This window comes from Mus caroli, chromosome 11, assembly GCF_900094665.2.
Source record: "Mus caroli chromosome 11, CAROLI_EIJ_v1.1, whole genome shotgun sequence".
Lineage (NCBI taxonomy): Eukaryota > Metazoa > Chordata > Mammalia > Rodentia > Muridae > Mus > Mus caroli.
Window position 1 is genome coordinate 82973370 of NC_034580.1, and position 13722 is coordinate 82987091.

The 13722-nt window shown below is 53.7% G+C and overlaps 1 protein-coding gene across 4 annotated transcripts in view; it reads left to right on the top strand.

The window, feature by feature from the left end:
- Positions 1-638: 638 nt before the first annotated feature.
- Positions 639-13722, top strand: part of Tspoap1 (TSPO associated protein 1) — a 25649-nt gene continuing 12565 nt past the window's right edge. For 2 of the 4 annotated variants that reach the window (XM_029484063.1, XM_029484064.1), the window contains exons 1-16: positions 639-1859; positions 2546-2653; positions 2889-3017; positions 3568-3747; positions 4306-4491; positions 5733-5810; positions 5899-5982; positions 6211-6300; positions 6464-6586; positions 6816-6920; positions 8672-8722; positions 9042-9062; positions 9856-10060; positions 10590-10762; positions 11793-11908; positions 12191-12300. In XM_029484063.1, coding sequence (XP_029339923.1) covers positions 1533-1859; positions 2546-2653; positions 2889-3017; positions 3568-3747; positions 4306-4491; positions 5733-5810; positions 5899-5982; positions 6211-6300; positions 6464-6586; positions 6816-6920; positions 8672-8722; positions 9042-9062; positions 9856-10060; positions 10590-10762; positions 11793-11908; positions 12191-12300 — 2086 coding nt within the window. In that variant the 5' untranslated portion in view covers positions 639-1532. Of the gene's footprint in view, positions 1860-2545; positions 2654-2862; positions 3018-3567; positions 3748-4305; positions 4492-4864; positions 4942-5732; positions 5811-5898; positions 5983-6210; positions 6301-6463; positions 6587-6815; positions 6921-8671; positions 8723-9041; positions 9063-9855; positions 10061-10589; positions 10763-11792; positions 11909-12190; positions 12301-13722 lie in introns of those variants that run through there. The other 2 variants (XM_029484065.1, XM_029484066.1) reach the window with 2 other exon arrangements.

Consider the following 13722-nt stretch of genomic DNA (forward strand, 5'->3'; position numbering starts at 1 on the left):
AATTCCTATGCCCTTGTTCCCAAAAGCCATTTTTTTTTCATAGCAAATAAATAAAGCCTAAGGCGAGACAGAAGATGAACTTCCTGATGGTTGAGGGTAAAACCAGCCCAACAGGTCCTGTCTTATGATCTCCCCTGCTAGCCTGTGAAGGCTGGGCTGTCCCCCAAATGTGATCTGCCATGGGGAAGCTGAAGTCGTTTTTCAGCCTATTTCAACACTCTGTCCTTTTGCTCGTCTTTCTATTTTCAGACTTTTATTTCTTTGTTTTATTCCAAATCCCACCATTTCAGCTCTGTCCTTTTCTACAGCTAGGTCTCTGTCACATTGTTCTATCTCCATCAGTCTTGCCTGAAAGGAGAGGACTGTCTCTATTCCCTTTCCTCTGCACCCTGGAAGTGAGGGTCTGTGGGGTCAAGGGGATGAAGAGGCCATGTTGGAGGGTCGGGAGGGGGTAGCTTTCTAAGCTACCATCCAGCAAGGAACCTGCTCTTTCCTCTGTCCCGACCCTGCCAGCTTGCCAGTCGGTCCAGCCCACCAGTCCAGCGCCATCGTCATGGAAACCAGCAGCTGACTTCCTATTGGTGGGCAGGAGGGGAGGAGGAGGGGGAAGGGAGGGATGATGATGCTCCCCACTCCCCATTCTGAGGCTCTGCCCTCCTTCGTGCCCACCATCTCATTTGGGGAGCTCCGGGACCGTGAGGGACCCTTGCAGTCCCTCGAGCTGAGACTAGCCGAGGCAGAGACTATGAGGCAAGCCGCCCATCGACCCAGGCCTCCTTAGGACCGCCCAGCCACCCAGCAACTGATCGGCGGCAGCCAGCGGAGAGAAAAGCTGGAGATAAAGGACCACAGTGGATCACTGGGGATCATTCCCAGGAACTCCTGAGGACCCTTTCCAGGCAGAGGGGTCGTGATGGGTGGCCAGACTCACAGACACTGAAAGACACACACCACTACAGATACACGGGGCTTTACAACACTGAGACAGGACCGGCGACAGCATCACACACTGCCACAGCCCTGCAATACAGACAGCCCCTACCCCACGCCTAAACAACTGGTAATTCTTAAATAGGCACAGACAGTGACACATAGCACCACCCTTCTCAACATACAGAAGTCGGGGTATTCATCCTCCAATCACATTAAAACATCACTGACCTGCAGGGACAGACCTGGAGGCATATGTACATATACCTTCAGCCAGACACTCCTGGTGGTGGCCTCTCACCCCCCCCCAACCCAGGGACACCCTTGCCCCCCTCCCCGTACACACACACACACACACACACACACACACACACACACACACACGAGAGAACCATGAGCAAACCCCAGCTCCAGTCTGGCAACCCCGATACCTTCTGAACCCTCCTTCGTGGGTGGGAAGAGCTCAGCCAACCTCTGATGGAGCCTCAGAGAAGCCAAACGCTTACAGGGAGAATGGTGTAGTCTGGCATGACCCTTGTCAGTCTTCCCGCTTGCCTGGGTGATGTCCCCAGGTCCAGGTTCTGGGACCCCTTGCCGAAACCATGGAGCAACTGACAACCCTCCCACGGCTTGGAGACCTTGGAGCCATGGAGCCATGGGCACTGCCTGCCTGGCAGCACTGGACTCAGGGCCAGGGGTGCAAACCTGGAGATGCATCTCCAAGCATTGCTGGTACTCCGACAGCTCTGCAGGTTAAAGGATTGAGGTCTGAAGAGAGTTCCAAGCCTGAGGAAGCTCATAGCCCTGGACCTGTCGGGAATACTGATCCTGAAGCAACAGAGACCGGGCTGCCCAAGCTGGGGCAGCAAGCAGAGAGCCCTGGGTACAGCTGTTACAGGCTGGAGGAAGAGGAGGCACAGGCTTATAAGGTAAGAGAGGATGGAGAGGGCTGCAAGATGGTCTGGCCATAGCCTGTAGTCCCACTGCCCACATTTCTTGTCTCTGTCTCTCTCTGTCTGAGTCTGTCTGTGTGATTATCTGTCCTTCCTTCCTTGGACGGGAATCTAAGTGGCCTCGCTCCGTTCTCTCTGGCTCTGGCTCTCAGTGTGGGTACATGTGTCTCTTTCTGATTATGTTAGGTCTCTTCCACCACGAGTCTGTCTGGGGAGATCTTGGTATGCTGGGGGGTGTGGAGGTGGGCTCTGGGCTGAGCCAAGGAAGATTTTGTTGTGGGTGGGTGTGAGTGAGCTAGCTACTGGAGAGGATGAAGGAAGCAGGACTTTAGGGGAGGGCAGGGGACTCTACAGACCCAAGATGTCTAGAGGGATGGGGAGGGAGTTTGATCTGGCATTACCTAGAAGGCTGTGGGGTAGAAAGGCAAGCATAGAGGAACAGCAGGAAATGCCCCAGAATGGTGTGAGGCTGCCGCTGAAGGCATGGAGGATGGGACTGTCCCTTCTCCTTAGGTCCTGGTGGCACCCCTCTCTGAAGGCCTGGGACACAAGAGAGAACCTTCTTCACCCTTGGGTTATAGAGTGGAGATGTTGCACACGGAAGACTCTGGCTAGGTTGAGTAGGTTTCTGAGACACCGTACCTGGTCCTTCCCTATGCCAGGCCAAGTTCAACATAGGCTTCGGGGACAGGCCTAATCTGGAGCTGCTAAGGGCCCTGGGAGAACTGCAGCAGCGCTGTACCATCCTGAAGGAGGAAAACCAGATGCTGGTGAGGCCTGGGGAGTGAGGTTTCCCTCAGTACCCCCGATCAGCCTATAAACATTCTCTCCAAGGAGGGAGTCACCCACGGGTGACATAACCCCATGCCCCAACCCCAGTGGACCCTTGCTTAGCACTGCCAGGATCTCACTGTGTGCCCAGGCTCCAGCCTAGGGCTTTGGGTAGTAGGAATGGGTCTGTGGGATTCTTCCTACACAGTCCAACTCTGGCTGACTCCTTGTCAGAGAAAAAGCAGCTTCCCAGAGACGGAGGAGAAGGTACGGAGGCTGAAGCGGAAGAATGCTGAACTGGCAGTCATTGCCAAGCGCCTGGAGGAGAGGGCACAGAAGCTGCAGGAAACGAACATGAGGGTGGTGAGGACAGACGGACAGACGGCAGGGTGGAGGCTTGGGTGACTTGGGAAGAGGAGAACCAAGGCTGGGTCACAAGGAGTGGGCTTGGGAGTCATAGACTTACTACCCAGGAACCCAGGAGTTCAGGGGTTTGGAAGAAAGAGAAATGCTGGCCCTGGGGAAGGTTGAAGGTGTCTGGAGCTACCAGAGGGAAAGGGAGTGGATGAGGAGGCTCCTGAGAAGCCAGGGAGCACAATTCTAGATTAACTCGTGCTGGAGCTGGTTGCAGCCTCCTGCTGAGCTCATCTGGGGTGTGGAGCTGGAGTGGGGGGCAGGGAGAAGACCCATCATAGTGGCAGCCCTGAATTAGCAGTGTCCTCAAAGCCTAAACTGAGATATAGTGTTAACGCTTTCGATCCTGGTTGGGGACTGCCTGGATAGGGTTCAATGAGGATTCAGTTTCTCTGAGGCCCCAGACTGGGTTTCATTTTAATTCTCTGGAAGATGAGGAATGGGAGGTGTACCTTAAAACCCTCAGATGACCACTGGCTTTACCCCCACCTCTGGCTAGGTGAGTGCCCCTGTGCCCCGACCCGGATCCAGTTTGGAGTTGTGCCGTAAGGCTCTAGCTCGCCAGCGAGCCCGAGACCTCAGTGAGACAGCCAGTGCACTGTTGGCCAAGGACAAACAGATTGCTGCCTTGCAGCGGGAGTGCAGAGAGCTGCAGGCCAGACTCTCTCTGGTGGGCAAGGTGCGAAGGGGCCCTTGGCTTCTCTTGCTGCTGGATCCTACGCAAGGATGTCGGCTTGGCGTGTGGGATGTGGACCAGATGTTAATGAGATGCAAATGAAACGGAGAGGTGGAGGCTGCTCGGGAGTAGGTTCCCCTGGCAACGGCCCAGGTGGGAGTGGGGAGAAGGCGCTTGAACCAAAGGGGGTGGAGCCATGCTTGAGTCCAAGACCTGGACATTTCCGTGCTCCAGGCTTGAAGCTGTGTGCCCATGGATCTGTCTGTAGGAATCCACACATAGTTCACACTTGTGTGAAGGATTGTTCACGAGGCATTTAGCACAGGGCAGGCACACGGCGAGCGCCCAGTGACCGAGTTGTTGTGAATGTCTGCCCACGGGCCAGGGAAGGCATGTGGCTGCATACTCATGCTTATATGACCAAGCATATATGCAAGGGAGGATGAGCACTTTCCCGCGCAGCCAAACCGACCCAGTATGGTAGAGAGCGGGTGGTGCTGGAGGTGATCAGGGGCCAAAAAGGGGTTAGGACTAACTCGGCTCCTGGTCGCCCCACCCCAGGAAGGTCCCCAGTGGCTGCATATGCGGGACTTCGACCGGTTGCTGCGCGAGTCCCAACGGGAGGTGCTGCGGCTGCAGAGGCAGATCGCCCTGCGCAACCAGCGGGAGCCGCTCCGGCCTGCCCGGTCCCCGGGTCCTACTGCCCCCTCTAGAGTAGGGGCGCCGGCCCCCGGGGCCCCGGGAGAGGTGAGCGCCTGCGCAAGGGCAGGTGTGTGAGTGTGCTCAGATGCGGGGGTCAGGGCGATCCGGGAATCTCCCCCTGCCCGATACTCTGATGGGGACCCCTTGGTAAAATGCTCGCTTTCCCAGGGTCTAGGGAGGCTTCCTGACTAGAGAACAGGAACTTGTCCAAGCCTCCCGCGCTGGTACCTGCGCCGCGCCCTACCCCTGGGGGTTTCGGGGTTCCTCCCTCCGCAGGCCTGTGCCCCACGGGGCCAGCCTGGCCGCCCCTGCCGTGTCGATAGTGGTACAGCCCGGCCGCAAATCCCTGGTTGCCCTGGCAGCCGCCCGGGGCCCAACCCGCACCGCCTCCTCCCGCAACTGCGGTAGAGCGGGGACGCCCCCTTCAGCGTCCGCCCGGCGGCCAGGCCTGGCCCGGGTTATCCCGGCGGGGCGGTGCATACGACTCAGTTCCAGGTACGGGAGACCTTCATTGAGTGAGGGGCTAGATAGCTCCTGCTCGGAGGGCCTGGACCCCATGTTCAGGACCCAGGGGCCTGCTCCTATTTCACCATCCTAGGTGGGCAGCGTTTAGATTAGCCTCCTGGAAAGAAGGCTGGAAGGGAGGAAGACCTGATAGTGACCACGGGGTCAGGGTGCAGGAAGGGGTGCTGCTGCTTGCTCAGATTCTGTCCCTCAGTCTGATTGACCCATGGAGGAAGATGCACCGCCTATCAAAATCTGTCCTCTAAAGTTTGCAGGAATAACTGGGAAGCTGATGGGGGTGGGCCTGGCGGAAGCCAGGAGGGTCTGTCTAGGTTTGCACTACTCTAGGCCAAGCTCAGACAGGATGATCCAGAACCCTAGCTCTAAGAACACCACATATATCCCTGGGGAATCCAAGCAGCCTCCTAATTCTCGGCTAGTCACTGAAGGACGTCCAGGACAGTTATTGAGTGCAGAGCAGTAAGGCTGCTGGAAGCTAAAACGGGAAAGCTTTGGCCTGGATAAAGGACCCATCTCCCAGGGCACACATGGGTCCTGGGATCTCAAAGCACTATGAGTCACAGATAAAGGGCTGCAACCTTTATCCTTCCATGTCGGCTGGAGATGTTAGGAGCGGTGGGCAGACAGCACCCCTCACCCACTCCCTAGGCAGAGATGTCCTCGTTGAGATGAGATCTTCCCATTGGCAGGCTAGGTTGGGGACAGGCTGCTCTGAGGCTCTGTTCTCTGGTGCCATGCCCCCTGCTCCTGGCTATTTGCAGGCTGTACTTCAGGATGATGTGGAGAGCCCACAGGTAGTCCTAAGGGAACCAGAGAAGCAGCAAAGGGTACAGCATCTGGTAAGTTCGAGGTTGAGGGCCAGGGGCAGCCTGCTCTGGGCAGTTGTACCTTTTTGCCCATGAGAAGCCCTCGGTTCTGACCCCACAGGAGTCTGAGCTCTGCAAGAAGCGAAAGAAATGTGAGAGTCTGGAGCAGGAAGCCAGGAAAAAGCAGAGGCGATGTGAGGAGCTAGTAAGTTCCCATCACCCAGGATCCAGCTTCCCTCTCCCTCCCAGGCTCCCTCAGCTCTGCTGGCATCCCCGGTTCTCAAAGAATCCTCTTGTTCTCGAACTTTCCTTTCCTGACCATGGCAGGTTTCCACAGGAGGCCTTGCCTGGGAGGGAGGATTCTTTCACATGAGAGGCTGAGAAAAGGGGGTGCTAGTCCCTTCCTCAGCGCTTGTGTGACTCCACCCCACAGGAGCTACAACTGAGGGCAGCCCAGAATGAAAATGCCCGCCTGGTGGAGGAGAACTCTCGGCTCAGTGGGAGAGCCACAGAGAAGGAGCAGGTTCGGTTTCTGCCATGCCTCTGGAGACAGTTGTGCCTCACTGAGGCCTGAAGGTCTCCTTTTGGGGTGGAATTTGAAGGGAACTGTCCACCCATCCCTTGGCTTGTTGCTCGTGGGACAGAGCTTACGTACCCACCTCCCTGTCAATGTACCCCCTCTCCAGGTGGAATGGGAGAATTCGGAGCTGAAGGGACAGCTCCTGGGGGTGACACAGGAGAGGGACTCAGCCCTTCTTAAGAGCCAGGGCCTGCAAAGCAAGCTGGAGAGCCTGGAGCAGGTGCTGAAGGTGAGAGACTTGTGGCATGAAGAGAAGGTGGGACAAGAGGCCATGTGTGGAGCTTTAGGGCCTGAGGGAGGTCAGGGGTTGCCAGCTTCTGTCACTTCCAGCTTGGGTTTTCGTTTTAACAGAGGGCATCTGGAGCAGGTGGTAGCTGAGGTTCCCTGGCCTTCAGTCTTCCGTGGAAATGGTGGGGTGGGAAAACTCTGGCCTTGACCCACACCGTCTTGTGTTTCAGCATATGCGGGAGGTGGCCCAGCGGCGGCAGCAGCTGGAGGTGGAGCATGAGCAGGCTAGGCTCAGCCTGCAGGAGAAGCAGGAGGAGGTCCGGAGGCTGCAGCAGGTGGGATCAGGAACCAGGCAAGGGTGGATGTTGGGTGGCTGAACCCCAGCTTTGCCACCTATTCATCTAATGAGCATCTCTCGTCTACCCACTGCCATGGGCTAAACACTAGGGAGACAGTGGGGAGCAAAATGAGGGTTCTTGACCAATTAAGTGCCCAAATCCTGAATTGGAGGCCAGTGTGGGTGATATAGTGTGATCCTGACTTTGAAAATAAAAGGGAAAAATTCAGGTTGATTCCATCCAGGAAACAGCACAGAACTTAACAAGATCATGCTGGTGGGAGGGGTACTGGGTGTGGCCTCCATCAGGTGAGCAGATAACAGAGCCATGACAGTGGTCTAGGAGGGTGCAAGTAACAGTGAAGGGTAGACAGGTAGGTGGACCAGAAATATAGTTTGGGGATAAATCATAAGACCCCTGTTGTGTCACCCCTTGTCTACTTGAATCCTGGGAAGAATAGGTTTTCATCTCCCTCACCCCAGCATGGGAAGGGTGAATGTAAACTATGGTAGTTTCTGTAACAAATACAATAACCAAAAGCAAGCTAGGAGAGGAAAGAGTTAATTTTAGTTTACACTTCTAGGTGATAGATAGATAGTCCACCATCGAGAGAAGTCCAGGCAGGAACTGAAGCAGAGACTATGGAGGAATGCCCCTTACTGGCTCTCTCTCTAGCTTTCCCAATGTTTTATGCTCAACTAGCCTTCTTTTTCCTTTTTCTTTTCTTTTCTTTTCTTTTCTTTTCTTTTCTTTTCTTTTCTTTTCTTTTCTTTTCTTTTCTTTTCTTTTCTTTCTTCCTTTCTTCCTTCCTTCCTTTCTCTCTCTCTCTCTCTCTCTCTCTCTCTCTCTCTCTCTTTCTTTCTTTCTTTCTTTCTTTCTTTTTCCGTTTTTGAGACATGGTTTTACTATATTACACTGGCTGTTCCAGAATGTTCTGTGTGAAGCAGAATTTAGCCTTGAATTTACAGAGCTCCTTTTGGCGCTGACTCTAGAATGCTGGAATTAAAGGTGTGCACCACCACAACTGTCCCTAAGCTAGCTTTCTTATACAGCCCAGGGCCACCTGCCTAGGGATGGTGCTGCCTACACTGGGCTAGACCCTCCTATACCAATTAGCAATCAAGACGACACCTCACAGACATTCCCACAGACCAGTCTGATCAAGACAACCCTTCAATTGAGAGTCCCTCTTTCCAGGAGACTCCAGGTTGGGTCAAGTTGACAAAAACTAATTTGGACAGGGCAACAACTTTGGGGGACAGGACACCTCAAGTTTCAAGTTTTGCAGGTTTGGGGGTATCATAAAACATCACAGACACATCACAGACAACGGGACATGACTTTGGATCTATGGGAAGACTTACCTTGTGGGTATTTGGGTCCATCAATGAGATGCCCAGGAGACAGCAGAGAGGATAAAGTGACTTGTGTCCAGGGGTACCTTGACATTCCAAGGGATAGAAGACAGGAGTCAGGGGAAAGAGGCTCAGAAGGAGTCATAGACAGATTCGGGGGATTCATCCACCAGAAGGGGAGGTTGTTCCTGTTTAAAGTATAGCTCAGAGTAGGAGTCTGGAGGAAACCCCGTGGCTCCTGGCTCCCCAGACTCTTTCTCCTTTCCTCCCTGCCCTGTGTCTCCCTTGTCTTCCTTGCCTCTCACTCTTCTCCTCCCTCACGCATCTGTATTCTCTACCTTGGGTCTGTTGTGCAAGCCTCCATTTCAGCACCTTGCCTCTTTCTGTTTGTAGGCCCAGGCAGAAGCCAAGAGGGAACATGAGGGAGCCGTTCAGCTGCTGGAGGTAGGGGCCTTGAAGTGAACGGGAGTGGGGTGGTGGTGGAAGGAGGGCCCTTAATGCTCTGAGGCCGGATGGAATCCCTTTTATTTCTTAGGCTTGGGTACACGGGGCGGGGGGCTCCCCAGTCTTGTGGTTGTGGTCACCCATTGCCACTGATCTCAGAAGCTGCTCTCCCTTTGAAATGTCCTTTGTAGCCTTCTCAGCTCACAGCACTGACAGGGTGCTATCCATCTTCCAGAGGCCCCTCATTACCATCCCTTTCTGGGTTATTGACCCACAGAACTAAGTGTTCTAACCTCTCCATGATTTCTCTCCTCACCAGTCTACCTTGGATTCCATGCAGGTACAGTCTATTTATGCCCTCCACATCCTGAGTGTCACCTCCCCACCACTTTCATATCTCTTCCCCCAGGGACCAACTCTGATATCCAACAGAAGGGCCATCGCTCCAGAGATAGGCCAGAGAGCTTACAGAGCATGAGGGCTGGCCTTATCCCAGACTTGCTACTGAACTTGGCAGATGCAGGGCCTTCCTGCCTGTGTGTGTGTGTGTGTGTGTTTTTCCCCGAGACAGAGTTTCTCTGTGTAGCCCTTGCTGTCCTGGAACTCATTCTGTAGACCAGGCTGGCCTCGAACTCAGAAATCCGCCTGCCTCTGCCTCCCAAGTGCTGGGATTAAAGGCGTGCACCACCACTGAGGACCATGAGGAAGTTTTCACCCATTGACTTGTGTTCCCTATGACACTGTCAGTGGGTGAGCCCTTGATCTAGAGACTTGCCTGGTAATTGAGGCCTGGCCCATTCTATATAAAGACATCTATAGCTTCCCATGGAACCTTTTGCCCACTCCTCTGAGGGCAGGGTCATTGCCTCTGGGAGAACAGTGAGGCACAGAGCTAAGAAAACCCCTGAGTTGTTGTTGGTGGTGGTTATGGGCTGAGGAGATCCCCTTGGCTTCTAAGTATTCTGAGGCAAGTGTGCCATTGGCCTGGGTCTGAGAGTTGGTACCTTAGGTTGGTGCTCAGGGGGTGGCAGAGACACATGTGTAAACGAAAGCCTGATGTGGCACTACATTGAGTTGGCTAGCGCTGTACAGCTCTGCTAGGCCTGGCCAATCATAGTGGATCTTGTTTTCAGGCCCGGGTTCGAGAGCTTGAGGGCCAGTGCCGAAGCCAGACTGAGCGCTTCAGCCTTCTGGCGCAGGAGCTCCAGGCCTTCCGTCTGCACCCAGGCCCTCTGGATCTGCTTACTTCAGCCTTGGGCTGTAATGCCCTTGGGGACCACCCGCCCCCCCACTGCTGCTGCTCTATCCCTCAGCCCTGCCAGGGGTCCGGCCCCAAAGGTAAGGGGTCCTCTAGTGACATTGGTCTGGAATCCTCAGATCTGGGCACTTTGTATAATGCAAGGAGTTCAAGATTAGAGGCCGGCCACTCATACAAAGTCACACGGCAAGTTAAAGACACACCTCCTTAAATCCAAGATCTCAGGCCACTGGCCTCTAACTGGGAGGTGAGTGCTATCAGTCAGTATCAGGGTCTTAGGAAGAGTGGAGAATTGAAGGCCGGTCAGATGTAGTGGCCCTAGCTCCGCCCTCTTACCAGTCAATTGGAGTTAGCCTGGTGCTTAACCTCTTTAAGCGATCATTTTCTAAGCCATGAGGTCGGAAGAAGCCGATGCGTCTCATCAAGCATTGATGATTGATCGAGGATTCGGATATATAGGAATCACAGTGAGCTTCTCCTCAAAGATGTCCCTTATTGTTAAGAAATCTGGGTATACAGGCCAGGTACCCATATCCAGGAAGCTTCACCTTATTTGCCCAGTCCCTCCTCAGACCACTGATCCCAAACCCATTGGCATCTTCTCTTTAGATCTCGACCTCCCACCGGGCTCCCCAGGACGCTGCACCCCCAAATCTTCTGAACCTGCTCTCACCACCCTTACTGGAGTCCCTCGAAGGACAGCTAAGAAGGCCGAGTCTCTTTCTAATTCTTCTCGCTCAGAGTCCATCCACAACAGCCCCAAGTCATGTCCCACACCAGAGGTTAGTGCCGGATCAGGGACTTTGGGCTCTGGTGTTGGCTTAGGGAAGGGGCAGGGGTGGGTCCTGACTTGTGGAAGGAGTTAGGTGGTTCGTGATTCCAAGCTAGCATAGAAGGCCTGTGGATTCCTTTTATGGGTAGGAACTCAGGTGGAGCCTGCTCTCCAGGGCCTGCCTACCATCAGTACCTCTCTGGAGTCCAGAGAGGCCCTAGAGTCTTGAGTTTGGTGGAGGAGACAGTTTGGCGCCTGGTTCACATAATGAGTCTGTTCATATGCACAACCGCAGTGGAAACAGTCACTTATGTGAGAAAGGGCACAGGTTTCTGATTCGGATCCCAACTTTGTCTTAGGAAAGTCACACACAGTGTCTCTGGGCTTTTGGTTTCCCTATCTGTACACTGTGGGTGACAAACCTGCCTTGTAAGATTATTATGAGGGCACCAGGAGATGTCCAACGTATGACAGCTGTGGTTATTATTACATCATCCACAGTTCTTCTGATCTCCTTTCTACCTATTTCTACCCCTTTCTGCAAAGTAGAGGGGACAGGCCAGAAGCAACACTAACCTGGAGTTTCAGAAAAGTGGTAGAACCCAGCCCTGGCCCTCTGCTGCCCCCTGGTGGGATAGGAAGATGGCACTGACTTTGGGCTAGCCTCAGGGGAGCCCTAAGTTCTGAGTTCCAGTGGGGTTGAAGCAGGAGGTACAGTCATGGGGATAAATCAAAGGGTGTCTTCCTTCTTGCTTCTAGTTCTTTACAGTGAGATGACTTGCTGAGTTTCGAACTTAGGGAGTGAACTGTCACAGACGCCTGCTCTCCTCTGACCTGCCTACCAGTTGGGCTGGGAGGTGCTTTATCTCCTGGGTTGGAGCAAAGACTCAGGGAAAGCTAGGAAAGCTAGGACTAGGAAAGCTGTGTGCGTCACAGACCTTCTGTCTCAAGTCTCCTTTAGGAAACTCCAGGCTACTCTGCCTGCAGTGTCCTTGAACCCTAGACCTTTGAGAGGAACTAACTCTTTCTTCCCGCCCCAGGTGGACACAGCCAGTGAGGTGGAGGAACTGGAGGTAGACAGTGTTTCCCTGCTCCCAGCAGCTCCGGAGAGTCACTCGGGAGGAGCCAGAATCCAGGTCTTCCTAGCACGCTATAGGTGGGTCCCTCTTACTCACTCTGCCACCCTCAGAATTGGGGTGCATGGGGAACAGGTATGGATGAAGATGGAGACCCCTGGACATAGCGGAGGTGGTCCATGGGTCCCGGCTGAACCCTGTACTTATAGCATAGTTGAGGCCAGGTGGATACCGTGAGTGCTCGACTTGGCTACAGTAGAAGCTGTGCCTCTAGAAAGGCTTGCTGCATGACGGTGAGAATCTGGGTATGGAGGTGGGATATCAGCCAGGGTTGTTTTCCTCCTCTGCTACTACCCCAACAGCTACAACCCCTTTGAGGGTCCCAATGAGAATCCAGAGGCCGAGCTTCCTCTGACAGCGGGCGAGTATATCTACATCTATGGTAACATGGACGAGGATGGCTTTTTTGAAGGTAGGACGATTGTAGGGATCACCCTGTCCATTCTCCTGCTCCTGAAGACCTCGGTCCTTCCTGTTACACTCTTCAGCACACTCAATCCAGCCCAGCTAAGGGATGCCCTGAGATTTGGGGTAGCCAGCAGGGAAAGAGAAAGTGATTGGTCTGGAGGAGGCCAGGGTCTAACAGTCCAGATGGTAGAAAGAGTGTCACAGGATACTTTGGCTAGATTCATTTTAGTGCTCATAGGCAGAGAATGGCAGTATTTAACACTGGCAAGAGTTGCGGTCAGGCCTCTGTCTGCACTGGGGGCTGGACTCCAGTCAGATATGGGGAGAAGGGGTCATGTTCAGATCTCACATGGTCTGAGCAGGTGGTAGGTAGGTGTCAGGGCCGGGGCAGGACTGAGTTTCTTGTCCAGGTTCTGACGGGAGCCAACCACGGGACTCAGCATGCAGCTGGGGCCTATGACTCACTAAGACTATATCAGCTGCTAGAACGTTCAGAAGGAATGAATGGCCACAGGAGCCTCTTCCAGAGTGCCACTGGCTGGCACTCCAAGCTGCATCCTCCGACAGTGGGAAGGTTAGATCATGGAGTGAGGTGTGCTTAGAACATGGCATAGACCACTTCTGTGTGCAGAGATTTAGAAAATGGGTCGGATCTGAGTGAACACCGAGAACTTTGAAGCCTGCCTAGTTCCTTTCCAGGGGCTCCAAGAGCAGCTACTGGGTGTGTTGAAGGCCGTCTTTGTATTCCTAACAGCTAACCTCCCCAGAAGGGTAGATGCTGAAGAGCTAGGTTAACGGCTTCCAGGAGAATTGTGCTTAATTTATCTCTGTATTTGTTTTGATCTTTGTTCTTACTGAGGTTGGTACCTAGGACCTTGTACATGAGCGCCTGTAGAGTCCAGAAGATAACATTAGATTCTCTGGAGCCTTTGTGGGTTCTGGGAGCTGAACTTGTGTCCTTTGCAAGAGAAAACGAGTGCTCCTAACTGATGAGCCATCACATTTTTTCTTGTTTGTTTGTTTGTTTGTTTGGTTGGTTGGTTTGGTTTTTCAAGACAGGATTTCTCTGTGTAGCCCTGGCTGTCCTAGAACTCTCTCTGTAGAGCAGGCTGGCCTCAAACTCACAGAGATCTGCCTGCCTCTGCCTCCTGAGTGCTGGGATTAAAGGTGTGTGCCACCACTGCCTAGCAAAATGATTGTTTTAGTTTTATTTTTCGGTGGATTGATGTTCTGTTTGTGTGAGGACGTCAGATCTCCTAGAAGTGGAATTAGAGACAGTTGTGAGTCACCATGTGGGTGCTGGGAGGACCTGGGTCATCTGCAAGAGCAGCCAGCTCTCTTAACTGCCGAGTCAGCTCTCCCACCCCCTCATGAGCCACCCTCACTTTTGAGATATGATATCACTATGAGATAAGATATCACTAAG